General features: G+C 38.1%; 1 protein-coding gene across 2 annotated transcripts in view; it reads right to left on the reverse strand.

Moving 5' to 3' along the window:
* fto (FTO alpha-ketoglutarate dependent dioxygenase) overlaps positions 1 to 16,059 on the reverse strand; it is a gene marked incomplete at both ends in the record, with an annotated part of 141,085 nt that overhangs the window by 79,751 nt on the left and 45,275 nt on the right. For both annotated transcript variants that reach the window (XM_084403509.1, XM_084403508.1), the window contains one exon: positions 15,858 to 15,977. In XM_084403509.1, coding sequence (XP_084259635.1) covers positions 15,858 to 15,977 — 120 coding nt within the window. The remainder of the gene's footprint in view (positions 1 to 15,857; positions 15,978 to 16,059) is intronic.

Here is a 16,059-nt window from a genome sequence, read left to right on the forward strand (position 1 = left end):
TCTGACACTGGGTAGTTGCGCCCCTGCCTCCTATGACCATAGAAAATGAGTAATAGTATCCAGCTAACTTAGGACACAGAAAAACCAATACTTATAGGCATATGGAAGATCAGGTGACATCATTTCTACAGGTTTTGATAGGTTAAATCCTGGGACACACCAATCCGACTTCAAAGAACTAGCGGTGACAAAAACCGATGGTGTTGTTGCCTTGCGTCAGCTGCATCTGGACCAAAAAGTTGCGCTTGAACACACAGCACCGTCTACAGCCGATTGCAAACTAGCACATGCATTCTGCGCCTGCGTGTAAGAAATTAACTGTCTATATCAACAGGTATCAATAGTCTATAATCATTCATCAAAAGGAGAAACTGGAACAAGGATATACGAGATATACGCAGATATAAAAAAAAAACAAAGCACTGCTTGCTTACCATTTTGAATATCAGTTTAGTTGAGAACTTTCTTCATTTTAAGCGGCTCATGTTGTTATGAAAATATTCGTGTTTTGGAATGCTCGGGGAGGATAACATTAGATCAGCCTTCTGTCTGTGCCGTCTTGACTTACTTGTTCTATTTCATCACTTTCGCTTTAATTCTCGTGCACCGACTCGTTTGCTAAACTGAACATCCAATCAGAGTTCCCACACTCACTGACGGCCCGACGCCGATTCAACATACTGAATCGAGCAAACTGCTGCCGACATGAGCCAGACGAGACACTTGCCGACGGCTCGACGCTGACAGACGGATATTTAAAGAATATATCTGTGACATTATATACCAAAGTTCTCATTCGTAAGCAACTATCATAAGGATCAGAGGAGAGTTACAAATCTCATCTGGGTGACTGTTGATTTCTCCTGGAGACCATTCCTTTGGCATGGTCACATTCATAAACAACCCCTGCGAACATACCACTAAAACACAGGCGATATCCTTTCAAGGCTGAGACACACCACATCACTGGACAGAAAAATACATCCACGCAGAGCAAACTTGAGCGATATAAACAGAAGTTGGTGCTGTAAATGGTGCTGAAACACTAAAGAATAACAATTGGCACTGTTACTGTATTCCTGACATGGGTCAGACCCTTAGTCATTTCTCAGATACCAAATAAAGACATTGCCTGTAACATTTATTACCAGGATATATGCAATAGATTTAAGAAACTATGATTTCCTATTCGTTCTAACAAAAGAGTCGTCGTTTGTAAATCCACCCCTTCAGTATAAAAAAAAAATATATATATATATTATGTATAAAAATATTTGTATACAATATTTTAAAGGTATCTGAGTTTTCTTTTCACTCATTGTAAAATGCCAAACTTTCCCTCTCTTGCTGTCTTCCTCAGTAGCAGGAGCTAAAATGATTGACAGGTGAGAAAGCATACGCAAAAAGTGCTCTCAGCGTTGGTTCACCTCAACTGTTTCACAGCGATCTCCTTTTCTTTATTTCTTTTTATCCCTCGTTCATCCGTGAGACAGCACTTCTGTCTCTCACTAAAGCATAACCTGTCAGCGGTCGTTACCTGTTAGAGTCATCCTGTCTAAGAAAGCGCTGGGTGAAAGAGTCTGCCAAGACTAACTCTGACTATGGGGTCACAAGGTCAGTTGAATCACATCAGACTAAACATAGATCACACAACAACAGTGACTCATGATCGTCTGTGTGTGTGTGTGTGTGTGTGTGTGTGTGTGTGAGAGAGAGAGAGAGAGAGAGAGACTATGTGTTATGTGTTTACAAGGTGGGTTGATGAGAGAAATTTACACAACCAACTTACGTTTACCACCCAATATATGCTCACCTTATCTGTGTGTGTGCCCTTGTTTACCCCTGAATGACGGTAGCTGTCGTCAGCTGGGTGATGTTGTGCAGTGCTTCTGGGTTCAGGACCACAGTGAAGAGGGTGAGACAGAGGGCAAGTGACTAACAGAGGCGGCTGTGTGTATTTGTACAAGGAAACACACTTCGGGTTACCCCACACTAACAGAGGGGAAGTATAAACACACATGCACACTCACCAGGACTATGTGGCAGGTACACCAGCCAACCAATAGCAGAAAGGCCATCCAAAATACCTACAGAAACCTGAACAGCTAGCGTCAGACAGGAGACAGTAAGATAACGTATGACATGAGAACTTAAAACCCATAGCAGCCAGGGGGCATTCTATAGAAAACCTACGTTTGACAAAACACACACAGCTAGACTGGATTTTATGACTTTGTAAAACATAGGCAATGTGATAAAACACAAGGTAAAGAAATGGTCATTTACATTTACGTAATTTTAATTTACGTCAGTAGGTTTTTCTGTTTAATGGACAGATGTGATGGACATTAGTGTGTGTAGAATTTCAGCATTTATGTATCAATTAATGAAGGTGTATGTTTTCATACAGTCATAGATCATTTTAAATCTAGTGCATTAAACTTATTTCTTAAATGGAGAGTTCACACAAAATGAATCATTTACTCACCCTGATATCATTTTAAAACTTTATAAATGTCGTTTTTTTTTTTTTTTTTTTGGAAATCGGATTAGTTACCAACATTCTTTAAAATATCCCTTTTTTTCTCCACAGCATAAAGAATGTCATACAGGTCTGGGACAACATGTATTGATATGAAATCCATAGCATTAGACATAAACGTCATCTACAAACAAATGATGCAGGCTTTACTTGAAACTAACTCTGAATAAGAAGTATTCATGAAACAGTTAGGTGTATAATATTTCTTCCGATAAGATTCTGAGCCGATGGGCTATTTACTATCTCATGAGGCCACAGGAGACAAGTATTCGGTAGTGAGGAACAGTGACACAACTGGCATTGTAGGCCACAAGACAGTGGTAAGTTCTGGCAACATGGCGCATACGAAATATCTGGATTGTATTCAAACTATACACATGAACTTTAATACCAATATAAAACACTTCAACAGTGAAGAAGAAAATTCTTCTTCAAATGCAGTACATACTCTGACCATGAATTCGCAAACAGCTAAAGTCAACTATGTTTTAGTGGATTTATTAAGTCAGCAGAGTAAGTAACCAAAGGTGTACAGTAATTCATCACACCATCTATGAACTACGACACCATCTATATTCCAGTGCTGTTTGACAACCAAAAAATAAGTTTGAATACATTTTGTCTTCATTGTTAAATTGTTTTGTTATTTGGGGCCTTCTGTGCCCATGCTCAGACACATTTCTCACTATCTGTTGTTGGTGGGACATGTTTTTGGGGAGGGGGTTCTGTTATGTCCGGGACAGATGGTCCTCACCCCAGTCGATGTACTGAAGCACTGTAAGGGTACAACTACAGCAGTGCACTATGAAGACTGAATCACACGTCATGTTAAAAGTATAGAGCAGAGACAATATATACATGCCTTTGTGTGTGTGTGTGTGTGTGTGTGTGTGTGTGTGTGTGTGTGTGTGTGTGTGTGTGTGTGTGTGTGTGTGTGTGTGTGTGTGTGTGTGTGTGTGTGTGTGTGTGTGTGTGTGTGAGAGAGAGAGAGAGAGAGAGAGAGAGAGAGAGAGAGAGAGAGAGAGAGATTGAGAGTTTGGCCTTTCAGCCACATTGACCCTCTGATCTCTCTGAGGCTCATCAATTACCTCTCCCCTCAGAGCCAGCACGCTGAGAGAATGGATTATATGAAGTGTAAAACATTAGAAAAATGTGTTCACATCATCACAGCAATGTGTCCGAGGACAGAGGAGGGGACAGATAATAGAAACCCAGCTGCTGAAGAGTCATACGCAACAAGTGAGAGCGTTTGAAGGCATTGTGGGGCAGCTCTGTGGGCCACAGGCTTTTGTGCTGGGGATTGTGAGTCCTCTAGCCAAAGGCAACTGGACATATGCTTTTTGCTTGAGCTAATGAGGCAAAGGCTAAAAGCTTTGTGATTTTTTTCTTTCTCTGCCTCAGTTAGTCTCTCTCTCTCTGTCAGTCTCTCTTAGGTGGGAAAGTTTTAAAAAGGCGACTACTAACCAAAAGCACTTGATAACATCTCCAAACACCAAATCTGCTGCCTAATGTGTCTAGAGATTGAGTGTTTAATGATTCTACCATTCTTGCAGTATGTAATATGAGCTTCAGAGATCTTACAGACATGCAGAGCAGTTCCATAAAAAAAAGAATAAAAAAAAAAATACAATAAAAAGTGACACACAAAGCACAAGTTAGCACTGACAATAATAAACAGTATGACTAGAAAAACACTTTACTAATAAATCAAATAAATGTATTGTGGTAATATCATGTTTATGGAAAAACGTTTTTTGGTGGTCTTTGAAGTACCTTGGAAAACCATGGTACATTAAAAAAAAAAAAAAAGTAATTTAGTAACATGATATATAAAAGCATCATGGACTTATCTGCGATCACTGTTTCATAGCACCACCATTACATTAAATATGTAGTTTTCACAAAAATATTAAGCAGCACAACTCTTTCTAATAATAAGAAATGTTTGTTGAGCAGCAAATCAGCATCTTAGAATGATTTCTGAGGATCACGTGACACTGAAGAGTAATGGCTGCTGGAAATGCAGCTTTGCACAAATGTCTTTAAAATACTTTTGCCGTTCTCAAAGCTCTGTCTCTTGAATGTATCACTTTCGTTGTGACTTCATACCCACTTCCACTCTCTGTCATACACATATGCCTCATCTCTCTCCACCTCCATCTCCTTCTGGATCAGCCTGCTGATTGGAGATTAGAGATTAGCATCTTGTACCCACGTTTCTCCTGCCAGTGAAAGCTTTTGGCAGTGGGAGCGAGGCCAAAACCTTACTCTCTCCTCACTCCACACAGATTCATTTTCAGCACTTAAAGAATGTGAACTCTAGGCAGAGATTATCATCACATAGACCTGAAGCCATTTTCATTACATGTCTTTTTTCTACGGTGGCTGAAATGCGACATTGGGGAAAACGATTAACGTTGGCTAGCCGCTAAAAGAACGAAACCCAACCCAAGTTGTACCGACTACAATTTATGATGTTATAGGATACGCTGTGTTGTGTAATTTATATGTCATCTAAATGCTGAAAATATCAGTAGTGAAGTGAATAAAGTAATATGCATCAGTGGTTTTGGGAAGCCTGAGGGCTCTTGTATAGCAGGACACATTTTTCCAGTGCATATATATATATATATATATATATATGAGTAAGTGTAACAAATAAAATAAAAAATCTTTCCAAAATCTGATAGCTTAATACCTCCAGCTAGAATGCCTTAAGAAATATGTGCAAGAATCATTCGCTATGACATGCAAGTATGATATTAGTGGGTAAATGGATAGAAACAGACACATTGAGTACAACATAGGAAAGAGCAGAGAATAATGTTTTTCGCCCGTACAAGCAAAACCTATTCATAAAAGCCTAAAACCTTCTCATCATAAGGCATAAAGCCTGTTTATAATGCATTGGCTCATAACATAATGGCCTGGTTTCACAAACAAGGCTTAGATAAAGCCAGGAGTAGGCTTTTGTTAAATTAGGACATAATAGCTGTAATAAACATGCCTTAGAAAAAAACAAAAAAACATTACTGGTGTGCATCTTGAGACAAAACAATGGTACTGACGTATTTTCAGATAGGTTGCTTTCAGTTAAGATAGCTCAAACATGCATTTTAGTCTGGGACTAGACTTAAGCCTGTGAAATCAGGCAAATGTGAATTAATTCATTTTATCAGAAACACTTTCTATTAAGCCTTTTAAAAATTGACCAATATTGATTTTTCATGACTAATACAGATACAGATGATTTTTCCAACAACTACTCTGTGATTATTCAAATTTGTAATTATTGTTTTATTTGTTAATAATAATAATAATAATAATAATAATAAATTATAATAATATTAATTAATATTTTTTACATTATTATACAAAGCTGCTGTGCAATCTAGAGGGTTATAATTCATTGACACCTTTGTTTTGATATGTCTAATTGAAGAGTATCTGTATGGAAATTGTAAAAAAATAAACAAACAAACCAAACAAAAAAGTATTCTTAAATCCATTATGATGATTATGATAATGTGGTAACACTACAATAAGGTCTCATTTTTAACAGTAGTCAATTAAAAATGAGCAATATACACTCACCTAAAGGATTATTAAGAACACCATACTAATACTGTTTGACCCCCTTTCGCCTTCAGAACTGCCTTAATTCTACGTGGCATTGATTCAACAAGGTGCTGAAAGCATTCTTTAGAAATGTTGGCCTATATTGATAGGATAGCATCTTGCAGTTGATGGAGATTTGTGGGATGCACATCCAGGGCACGAAGCTCCCGTTCCACCACATCCCAAAGATGCTCTATTGGGTTGAGATCTGGTGACTGTGGGGGCCATTTTAGTACAGTGAACTCATTGTCATGTTCAAGAAACCAATTTGAAATGATTCGAGCTTTGTGACATGGTGCATTATCCTGCTGGAAGTAGCCATCAGAGGATGGGTACATGGTGGTCATAAAGGGATGGACATGGTCAGAAACAATGCTCAGGTAGGCCGTGGCATTTAAACGATGCCCAATTGGCACTAAGGGGCCTAAAGTGTGCCAAGAAAACATCCCCCACACCATTACACCACCACCACCAGCCTGCACAGTGGTAACAAGGCTTGATGGATCCATGTTCTCATTCTGTTTACGCCAAATTCTGACTCTACCATCTGAATGTCTCAACAGAAATCGAGACTCATCAGACCAGGCAACATTTTTCCAGTCTTCAACTGTCCAATTTTGGTGAGCTCATGCAAATTGTAGCCTCTTTTTCCTATTTGTAGTGGAGATGAGTGGTACCCGGTGGGGTCTTCTGCTGTTGTATCCCATCCGCCTCAAGGTTGTGCGTGTTGTGGCTTCACAAATGCTTTGCTGCATACCTCGGTTGTAACGAGTGGTTATTTCAGTCAAAGTTGCTCTTCTATCAGCTTGAATCAGTCGGCCCATTCTCCTCTGACCTCTAGCATCAACAAGGCATTTTCGCCCACAGGACTGCCGCATACTGGATGTTTTTCCCTTTTCACACCATTCTTTGTAAACCCTAAAAATGGTTGTGCGTGAAAATCTAAATGTAACTGTAACTGTAAACCAGTAACTGAGCAGATTGTGAAATACTCAGACCGGCCCATCTGGCACCAACAACCATGCCACGCTCAAAATTGCTTAAATCACCTTTCTTTCCCATTCTGACATTCAGTTTGGAGTTCAGGAGATTGTCTTGACCAGGACCACACCCCTAAATGCATTGAAGCAACTGCCATGTGATTAGATAATTGCATTAATGAGAAATTGAACAGGTGTTCCTAATAATCCTTTAGGTGAGTGTATTTTTACAGCATTTTTTAACCTTTGTTAATGTTAGTTTATAAAGATTTTCACAAAGCATATACTAATGTTAACAGATACAAATTTTGATTAAAAAAAAAGTAGTAGTAAATGTTGAGATTAACATTAAGATTAATTAATTAATTAGTTCATGTTAACTAATGTAGTTAACTAATGTTAACAAATGAAATATTATTGTAAAGTGTTACCAATATGCATTATAGTCTTAAGAGTATACAAAAGGATATATGACAGTAAAATGTTATGTTACTTTTCTGATACATACTGTTATACCTCTGATGCCCATGAGCTTTATGGAGTCATTCTCAAATTATGACTTAAATTTCAAATATATTTACCTAATTTACACTCAATACAATAAAAAATAAAAAAATAAAATCAAAAGCATTTTGTAACTCCGTAGATTTTCATGAGTTCTAAAGGTCCAACTGATTCCAAATGGAAGATCAAAAGGCTTGAAACATTCATGTGGGTTATCATTCAGAACCAATCTGCTACAATTTCAAGAGTCCTTGCCAATAACATGTGATTTGACTTTCTTGTGGTCAATCCTGCTTCATTTCAGTGTAAGATGCTGAATTTGCTTTCTAATCCCAAAATCGTCTGCCACTTTCCACCGCACCATACTAAACAGCCAGAGAGACAGAGAGAGAGAGAGAGAGAGAGAGAGAGAGAGAGAGAGAGAGAGAGAGAGAGAGAGAGAGAGAGAGAGAGAGAGAGAGAGAGAGAGAGAGAGAGAGAGAGAGAGAGAGAGAGAGAGAGAGAGAGAGAGAGAGAGAGAGAGAGAACGGAAGAGAGTTGAAAGCGAGGGGATCATAACACATTTCTACAGGAACATTTCCCCTTGGAGAAGGAGAGAGTGTTTACTATCAAACACATCTGTGTCTATTCATCTCAGCCAGAGTGTCATCCCTCGCTCACAACTTCTGTCCAAACACAAACAAACAAACACAAAAACAAACACAAAGAGTGCAACTTCTGAGTATGCATCAGCCACCAGACTGCACTTCTGCGTAGCACGTCTTCACACGGAGAGAGACACACTCTCTCTCTCTCTCTCTCTCTCTCTTCTCTCTCTGTGTCTCCTTTTATATCCTCTTCTTTCTCTCCCTTCTCTCCTAAAACCTCTCGAATTATCTGCAATATCTTCTTTATAATTCCTTTCTTTCTTTGTGATTTTTCAAGCGAATCCTACAATTTTACAGTGGCTTGGCATCAGGATCTCCCATTCTTCCCCTCATTGTTCTGAACCGTGGTTTAACTCGGTTAAGAGCCCCGACATGATAGCCAGCCTGGTGACTCTAAGGAATTAAAAGAAAGGATAGAGGAGAGAGCAGTGTAAATTTAGTTGACGGATATTATTTTGTCATCATTATCGTCAATGACATTTTTTCCCTGACGAAAACTAAATAACTAAATAAAAATTAGTTTTTTAGGAAGGGACAATTTGGGAAGAGAACTGATGTCGTGTATGGTAGATTTGAATACGTGCTGATCTACCCAGCGGGACATAAGTTGGCATGCACTTGCTGCATGTATCATAAAACATAAAAAAATGCAAACGTCTGAGAGAAAGAGGAGCTCTCTTTTGTGTATTTTTGCTCTTGAACGGACAAATACACAAAATGATGTCAAAATGTCAGTTTTGGCGAGTATCCACATAAACAGTCAGTTATGTCTTAAGTGAACGTAAACAGTTGGGAGAATATCGGAGGTGTATCAGTGTGGATCAGTGCATTCGGACTTAAAGTGACAGCAGACTAATAAACCTGCTGCTGTCCATCATGTTAATCAAACAACAAACGGAAAAGAGAAAATCATTTCAAATCAACTCAATTCTCTTTACTGAATAACTTTAAAAGCTTTAATAAGAATTAATCTCTATTTAATTTATACAAATAATGAAGAATGTTGTATGCAAGTTACGTATCATTAATTAAAAAGACCATGTTCTTGTTTCTTTATGAGAAGTGGTTTCATTTAATTTTAAGATAAATTAAGACATGTTATATGTCACAGCAGTTAAATGTGTGTCTGTATTGCATGTTCAAACCTTAATATCATTCATATTAACAGGTTTTCTACAGGAGTATATAATGAGTCTGTAATGCATTAATTAAGAATTTCTCTAAAATTTCCAATTAAACTAAACCAATTAAATTTTAGTAAAATCTCATGGCATTTAGTCGACTAAAACAATTCAGGTGACTAAAATATGACTAAAACTAAATGGCATTTTAGTCAGAAGACTAAACTAAATCAAAATTTGTGGTCATAATTAACACTGGGAGAGAGACAGAAACAAAGACGTATATCTACTAAATAAGGTCGGCCTCTACCTGACTGGCAGTAAACTGAGTTTTGTGCACAGCTGTGTTCCTCTGTAGAATTTAATGAAGCATATATGGGGTGTTTGTGTGTGTGTATCCACGGTAGTGATTAATCAGTCACAGTCTGTAATTCCAGATCTTATTCCTCTTTCTTCAGCCGCTTATCATGCTGATCAAGGAGCGAGCCGGAAAAACTGCAGAGTAAATAAATAAATAAACAAAGCACTTAATAAACCGAGAGTGTGAGGAGGGTTTCAGGAGATAAGACAGATCAGGCATTATAAAGCACTTATTGGTTTTCTAAGAAAAATAAAAAAAAATCTACTTCAAAGAGTTCAGCGGCTGTCAGACAGCATCTGCTCCAGCACACACCGAGTTCCACCCAGCACCAGCAGAACAAGACTGAACCATCTGCACGTAACCACACACCTGCACATGACAATACTAAAAACTACACCCAGGCAGATTCTGCGGATCTTTTTCTTTTCCTTATTTTCTGGGCTGAAAATGGTGGAATTGTGTGGAAATGTATTTAAACAGTATAAATGTTAAATGAAGTACACTCTTATTTCTAACTGAAAACATAATCAAATGAGCAAAATTAGAACATAAACATGGTCATTCCAAGCCTATTGAAATCTGTGGGGATATGAAACCATATGAATATGAAAACCATATAAAAACAAAACAATATTGCATACTAAAATAGCATGTATTTTGCTTAAATTTCTTTTCAAGTTGACTGTTAATAGATCTGAAAGAATGTGGAAGTGAAAGCCTTGGCTTGTTTGGGGTCAGTACTTTTTTTTTTTTAAAGAAAGGAATAATTGTATTCATAGTTAATACAGTTATAAATGTTACAAAAGATGAACAGTTTTCAAGTTTAATACGTAACGATATTAAATATGCATGTGAAAAAAAGGGGGAAAAGGTATATCAAGGACTGAGGATCTTGTATAAACTGGGATTAAAACCAGACAAAACTGACATGAAGTCTGGCCTAGTCTGCAGCTTATTCTGGCAGCATGTAACAGCATGTAAACTATCAACCAAACATCATGTCTAAAACATTTTACTCCACTAATCTGGCAACCATTGGTAAATCCAGTGATTAGTTACACCTCAAAATATTTTATCATCACGACGATAGATTCTTCAGCATTGTCGGTGGGATATAACACGTGCCGTTTCCGATTGTGTTTAACTGGTCTGTTTGTGTAAAAAAAAAAAAGGAAGAAAAAAAAAACATATCCGACAATATTCCTTCCTAAAGATTCCATCCCTGCCACTAAAAAACACACACACAGACCCACCAGTCTCCCTGCCTGCCGAAAGATTCTGTAAAAGCTTCTGTATGCAGGTACAAAGCCAGCGACCACTCTCTCTCTCTCTCTCTCTCTCTCTCTCACTCTCTCTCTCTGTAGGTAGAAAACACAAACACAGCCTGCAAGTGGCATATCAGTGCATGAAATTCTCTAAAGGGGTTTAAGTATTTACCCTCCCCACTATGACGGCCTGCAAAAATTCAGCTTACCCTGTTCAATAAGGACTTCAAAGGGAATCATAAATACCTTTTGCCCGCAAATTCTACTGTACAGTGTTTTTCTGCTCGCCCCCCTTTTCCTGCTTCTTTTCTTCCCATTTTTCCCCTCATTCTCCAATAAAAACCACCCCTTACTGTGAAATTTATTAGAAGCCTTTTATTTACAGTTTATGAGTATAATAAGAGAAATTGGGAGGTAATTTCTGATGTTATTTAAGCAGACGAGCTGAAATGAGAAACACAGGTAAATAGATCTGTGGTTCATTTTGATCTGACAAGAGACAACTGCTCAGAGAAAAACAAAGGCGAAAGAAATGGCCCGATCATGGGCTCATGCCTTTGTTTTTGTGTTTGACTGCTGATTTTGAAAATACTCAAAAGATGTATTATGCAACATATGGTATTATTTGTATTTTGTATATTTTTTATACATATTATTATCATTATTTATATTATGATATATAACTATTATCTAATGCAATATTTGAATATCACAAACAAAACACACGCATACACATGTATATGACTGATCAACCCAGCATACACATACAATTTATAATGTATAACTGCCACATGATGCACAAATAAAAAATCAAATAAAAACTGAAAAGATCTACGTAGGGAAATCCACAGTGGCCCTGCGAAAGGCATTCTGGAATATTATTATGATGAAAATGCACAGCAAAGCCCTTACATTTATAATGTTTTACAAACTCATCAAATAAGTGAATAGAGATTAATTGCCCCGGTCGACCTTAAAATAATTATCAGAACGAGGCAGCTCTAAACTAGATGAAATTGATACACTTGAATAATTAGATCCTTGGCACTGACCTAGTGAAGTCAATAAAGGTTATTAAGGCCAATTGCTGTCTAAACGCATTAGAGACAGAGAGAAGCGCTCCGCACCACATCCAGCATTTCAGCGGCTATACGATAATCCCCTCACTGCGTCCGCCTCTCTCTCTCTCTCCGCTGCCCTCACACACATATACACCCCCTACCCTCAGACACACTAAACCAGATTGGATTCGCTTAACCTTTCAGTGGCTTTGATCAAATGAGCTCACACTGCAATAACATTTACATTGACCCTCACTCTCACTCTCTCGCTGGGGAGAGAGGTCTTTACCTTCCTGTCTGCCACACACACGCGCAGGCTAGGTCAATAACGTAATCAGATATCAATGGTGACCCCTGCAGTCATGATTGCTCGCTTTCTCTCGCTCGCTCGCTCGGTTTCTTTCATTGGACGGAGAGGATGAAATTATGAAACGGTCATTGTGCATGAATCGACACGCACACAAATAAAGACCAACACAAACACCAGCGAAAAGGAACAGAAGATGCATCTATCTACACGGCTCACTGTTCACATAAACACATAATAGTTTCTATTCAGCCTGAAAGTAAATGTTTCAGCACACAATACTTGATGACGGCGTATGTGGAAGAAAGACAGAATAGATGCGGTTAGAGAGGAAAAAAGCTTTTTGATGTGACGCTCTGAGCGACAGAAGTGGAAAAAGTGACAAATTAGACCTAAAAAATCTGAAAAAACCTGTGATATTGTTAACAGGCCTGTCTCACTCTCAGCCGTCTCACTCTCAGCCCTGAATTTAAAGAAAAGAATTAAAAAAATGCCTGGGTGGTATTTAAAATATTTTGCATATAGCCAACTATCTCTCCAGTGCCAGGATAGACAGACTGATAGAGGGAGAGAAAGAAAGTGTCACTGGTAAAAGCCTAAATAAATGTCAGTGGTGTATGAGGAGTACGATAGCTTCTCTGTAGGGACCTGACGTTCACCCAGTGTGTGTGTGAGAGAGAGAGAGAAATTGAGGAGAGGACCTGAGACCTGATGTTTGATAACATTTACCTCATCTTATCAGAGCACATTTAAATGGCTATCTTCATTCTTTTCTTTCTTCTTTTCTATTTTCCACCATTTCTCCTATGTTGTTTCCATTAAGCAGTTCACATTAATTCATGAGGTACAGGTTGGAGAGAGAGAGAGAGAGAGAGAAAGGGGGGGAGAGACAGCCACGGAGAGAGGGAGAGAGAGACTTGTTTTATCAGGATGTCATTCAAATGGAGGGGTGAAAATTTGCATCACAACAGCCTGAAGAGCAAGAGAGGGAGACACAAGAAAAGAGAAAGAAGGAAAACGAAAGAGAAAAACCCCCATGGGAGAGGAGCGGTTTTAATAAACAGCAGGAAGAGGGTGAACACACAGAGAAACACACAGACCAGCCAACCCTGGACCTGCTCAGACTGCAGAAAAATCTGAAGAAGTGCAGGAAGGCCAACGAGACAATTCCCTAGAATCTAGATAAACACATGTCCCTGTTAAATGCCATGACTGTCTCTCGAAATCATACTTAAATGAATTTAAATCGGCCATGAAAATATCAGGAATTCAAATGAATATTTATTTTCTAAGTGCTTTCACATTCATGAGCGATTTATTCAAGCTCTAACAATCCTACAAATGTAATATTTGTACAAATAATAAAACGCAGAAAATAGCTTGATCAGGTTAAACTCAGGTAAAAGGAACCCACAATTTCAACATAAATAATATAAAAAAGAAAAAATATAGTTAAAAAAGGTCTTTAAATGTTTAGAATGAATATTGGCAGATATTGTCATTTTTCTCCTTTTCCTCTCCTGTTCATTTATGATTTATTATGATTAACAAAATATAAGATATAATGTGATAAATTAAAAGTTGTATTTTTATTTGCTTTTATTCTTGTGACAAATAATATATGTGCAGTAATATAACGTTAATTTCTTTTTAAAAAAACCTTCTATATTTCCGAAATATTAATCGAAACAAAAAATGTATATGTATATATATATGTATGTGTGTATATCTATATATATATATACACATACACACATATATATATACACATACACACATATATATACACACACACACACATATATATATATATATATATAAAAATAGCCTCAAATTTTACATTTCACTTCTATATATTGAAATTAAATAATTTCACATGGTATTTACAGACACAAAACTGTACATCTTTGATGGGTGGATGTCAGCGCACTTAAATTGTGTTTCTGGACAGAAGGAGGACCGGTATCTCACAGTGAGCCTGAGACTGTCTCACCCCTTCATACACACACACATCGGCTAGCTCAAGAGCTGGTCCTTAGCCCCAGAAGCACATTAGATGTGATTACTGCTCAAAGAGCGAGAGACAGACAGACTATGATGATACAACAGTGCCCCCTACTGAAAGTAACTACAGCACTGATAGCTGAGCTGTGTGCTCAACACATACACACACATATGGATCAAACATGTGTCAAACAGACAGTACTGATCAGCTGTGATCACCTAGATTTAAATAACCTCTGTATCCTCTCCAGCATCAGAGACTGGGGTCATCTGCAGGCAGAAGGGTGACTATGCGGACAGGCAGTGTCCTGAAAAGATTCTGATGCTCCAGAAAGAAACATGATGCATTCATTTGAAGATCAAGGTCAATTGTACTTAATTTGTCTTCTGGGGAACATGCAAGTATCTTTTGTAGCTTCCGAAGGGCAGTACTAAATGAAAAAATATGATATATGAATAAGAAATAAGAAATATGTACACATCTTCGTCCTGTTCAAAAGTTTTCACCCCCGGCTCTTAATGCATTGTCTCTCCTTCTGGAGCAATAGTGAATGTTTGAACCTTCTGTAATAGTTTGAGTACCGGTCCCTCAGTTGTCCTCTGTAGGATTTTGAGATCCATCTTTATACACTGTCACTGCTGGAAAGGGTTCAAAAACGCAAAAGATGCAAGAAAACCAAAGAATTTGCGGCATCTGGAGGATTTTTCTGAAGAACATTGGGCAGTTTAATTGCTCAGGACAAGCAAGGGACTCATAAAGAACCATCACAAAAAAACAAACAAAAAAAACACCCATGGATCATAACAAATTGAGTTCCCTTTCGCCTCTTCTTCAGCTTGAATATTTAAATTGGAAAGGCTTAATCTTTCGTGACGATGCAGTGCTGGCCTGTCAACTGTCCAAAGCGTCATTCACATTTGTTCACATTCATGTTCTCACAACAGTGCATTTTCATAAAGTTCATAAAAATGTTACTGGCCAACTGGCACCATTTCATATACTCGCATTTGGCGCTTGGCGAGTGTTACTTTTAGGCCCTGTATATAGCTTATTTTCTATATTCACCGCCCATTGACAGTTGTGAAATGAACCTTTTATTCTTACAAAAATAATAATAATAATAATAATAATAATAATTTTAATGAAAAAGAGGATAAGGGTGGATGACTAGGTTTGTCCCTGATTTTTGTCTTACGGCCAGCTACACAGCATATGAACACTTGTTTCACATTTACTACAAGGATTGTGGATTTAAATATTGTAAAATGTGTTAAGCAGTACTGGGATTACAACACTGTACTGGTAGTTGAAAGCATAATCAAATTAGCCACACTATTTCATAAACAAACTTGCACATGTACAGCTGAATATCAGACGCTGAATTGAGCGGAAATCTGGGCGCAGATTCTGTACAGGCCTGCTCACAGTTCATTCCATCACTCTTACCATTCGCTCCATTTCCTTCCAGTCTTTCTCCATCTGTTCCATGGGTTTAGTCCACCAGCTGCAGAATCGAGCGTAACGCCGGCCCTGGAACCAGTATTGCCTCAGCCATTCAAACTCCACCTGAAAGGAGCAACGCAGGGTCAAGACGTTAAAGCAGCAGAGTGTCATTTCCACACCGCTAGAGACACCTAAAAAGAACTGC

Source organism: Rutilus rutilus, assembly GCF_951802725.1.
Source record: "Rutilus rutilus genome assembly, chromosome: 3".
Taxonomy (NCBI): Eukaryota; Metazoa; Chordata; class Actinopteri; order Cypriniformes; family Leuciscidae; genus Rutilus; species Rutilus rutilus.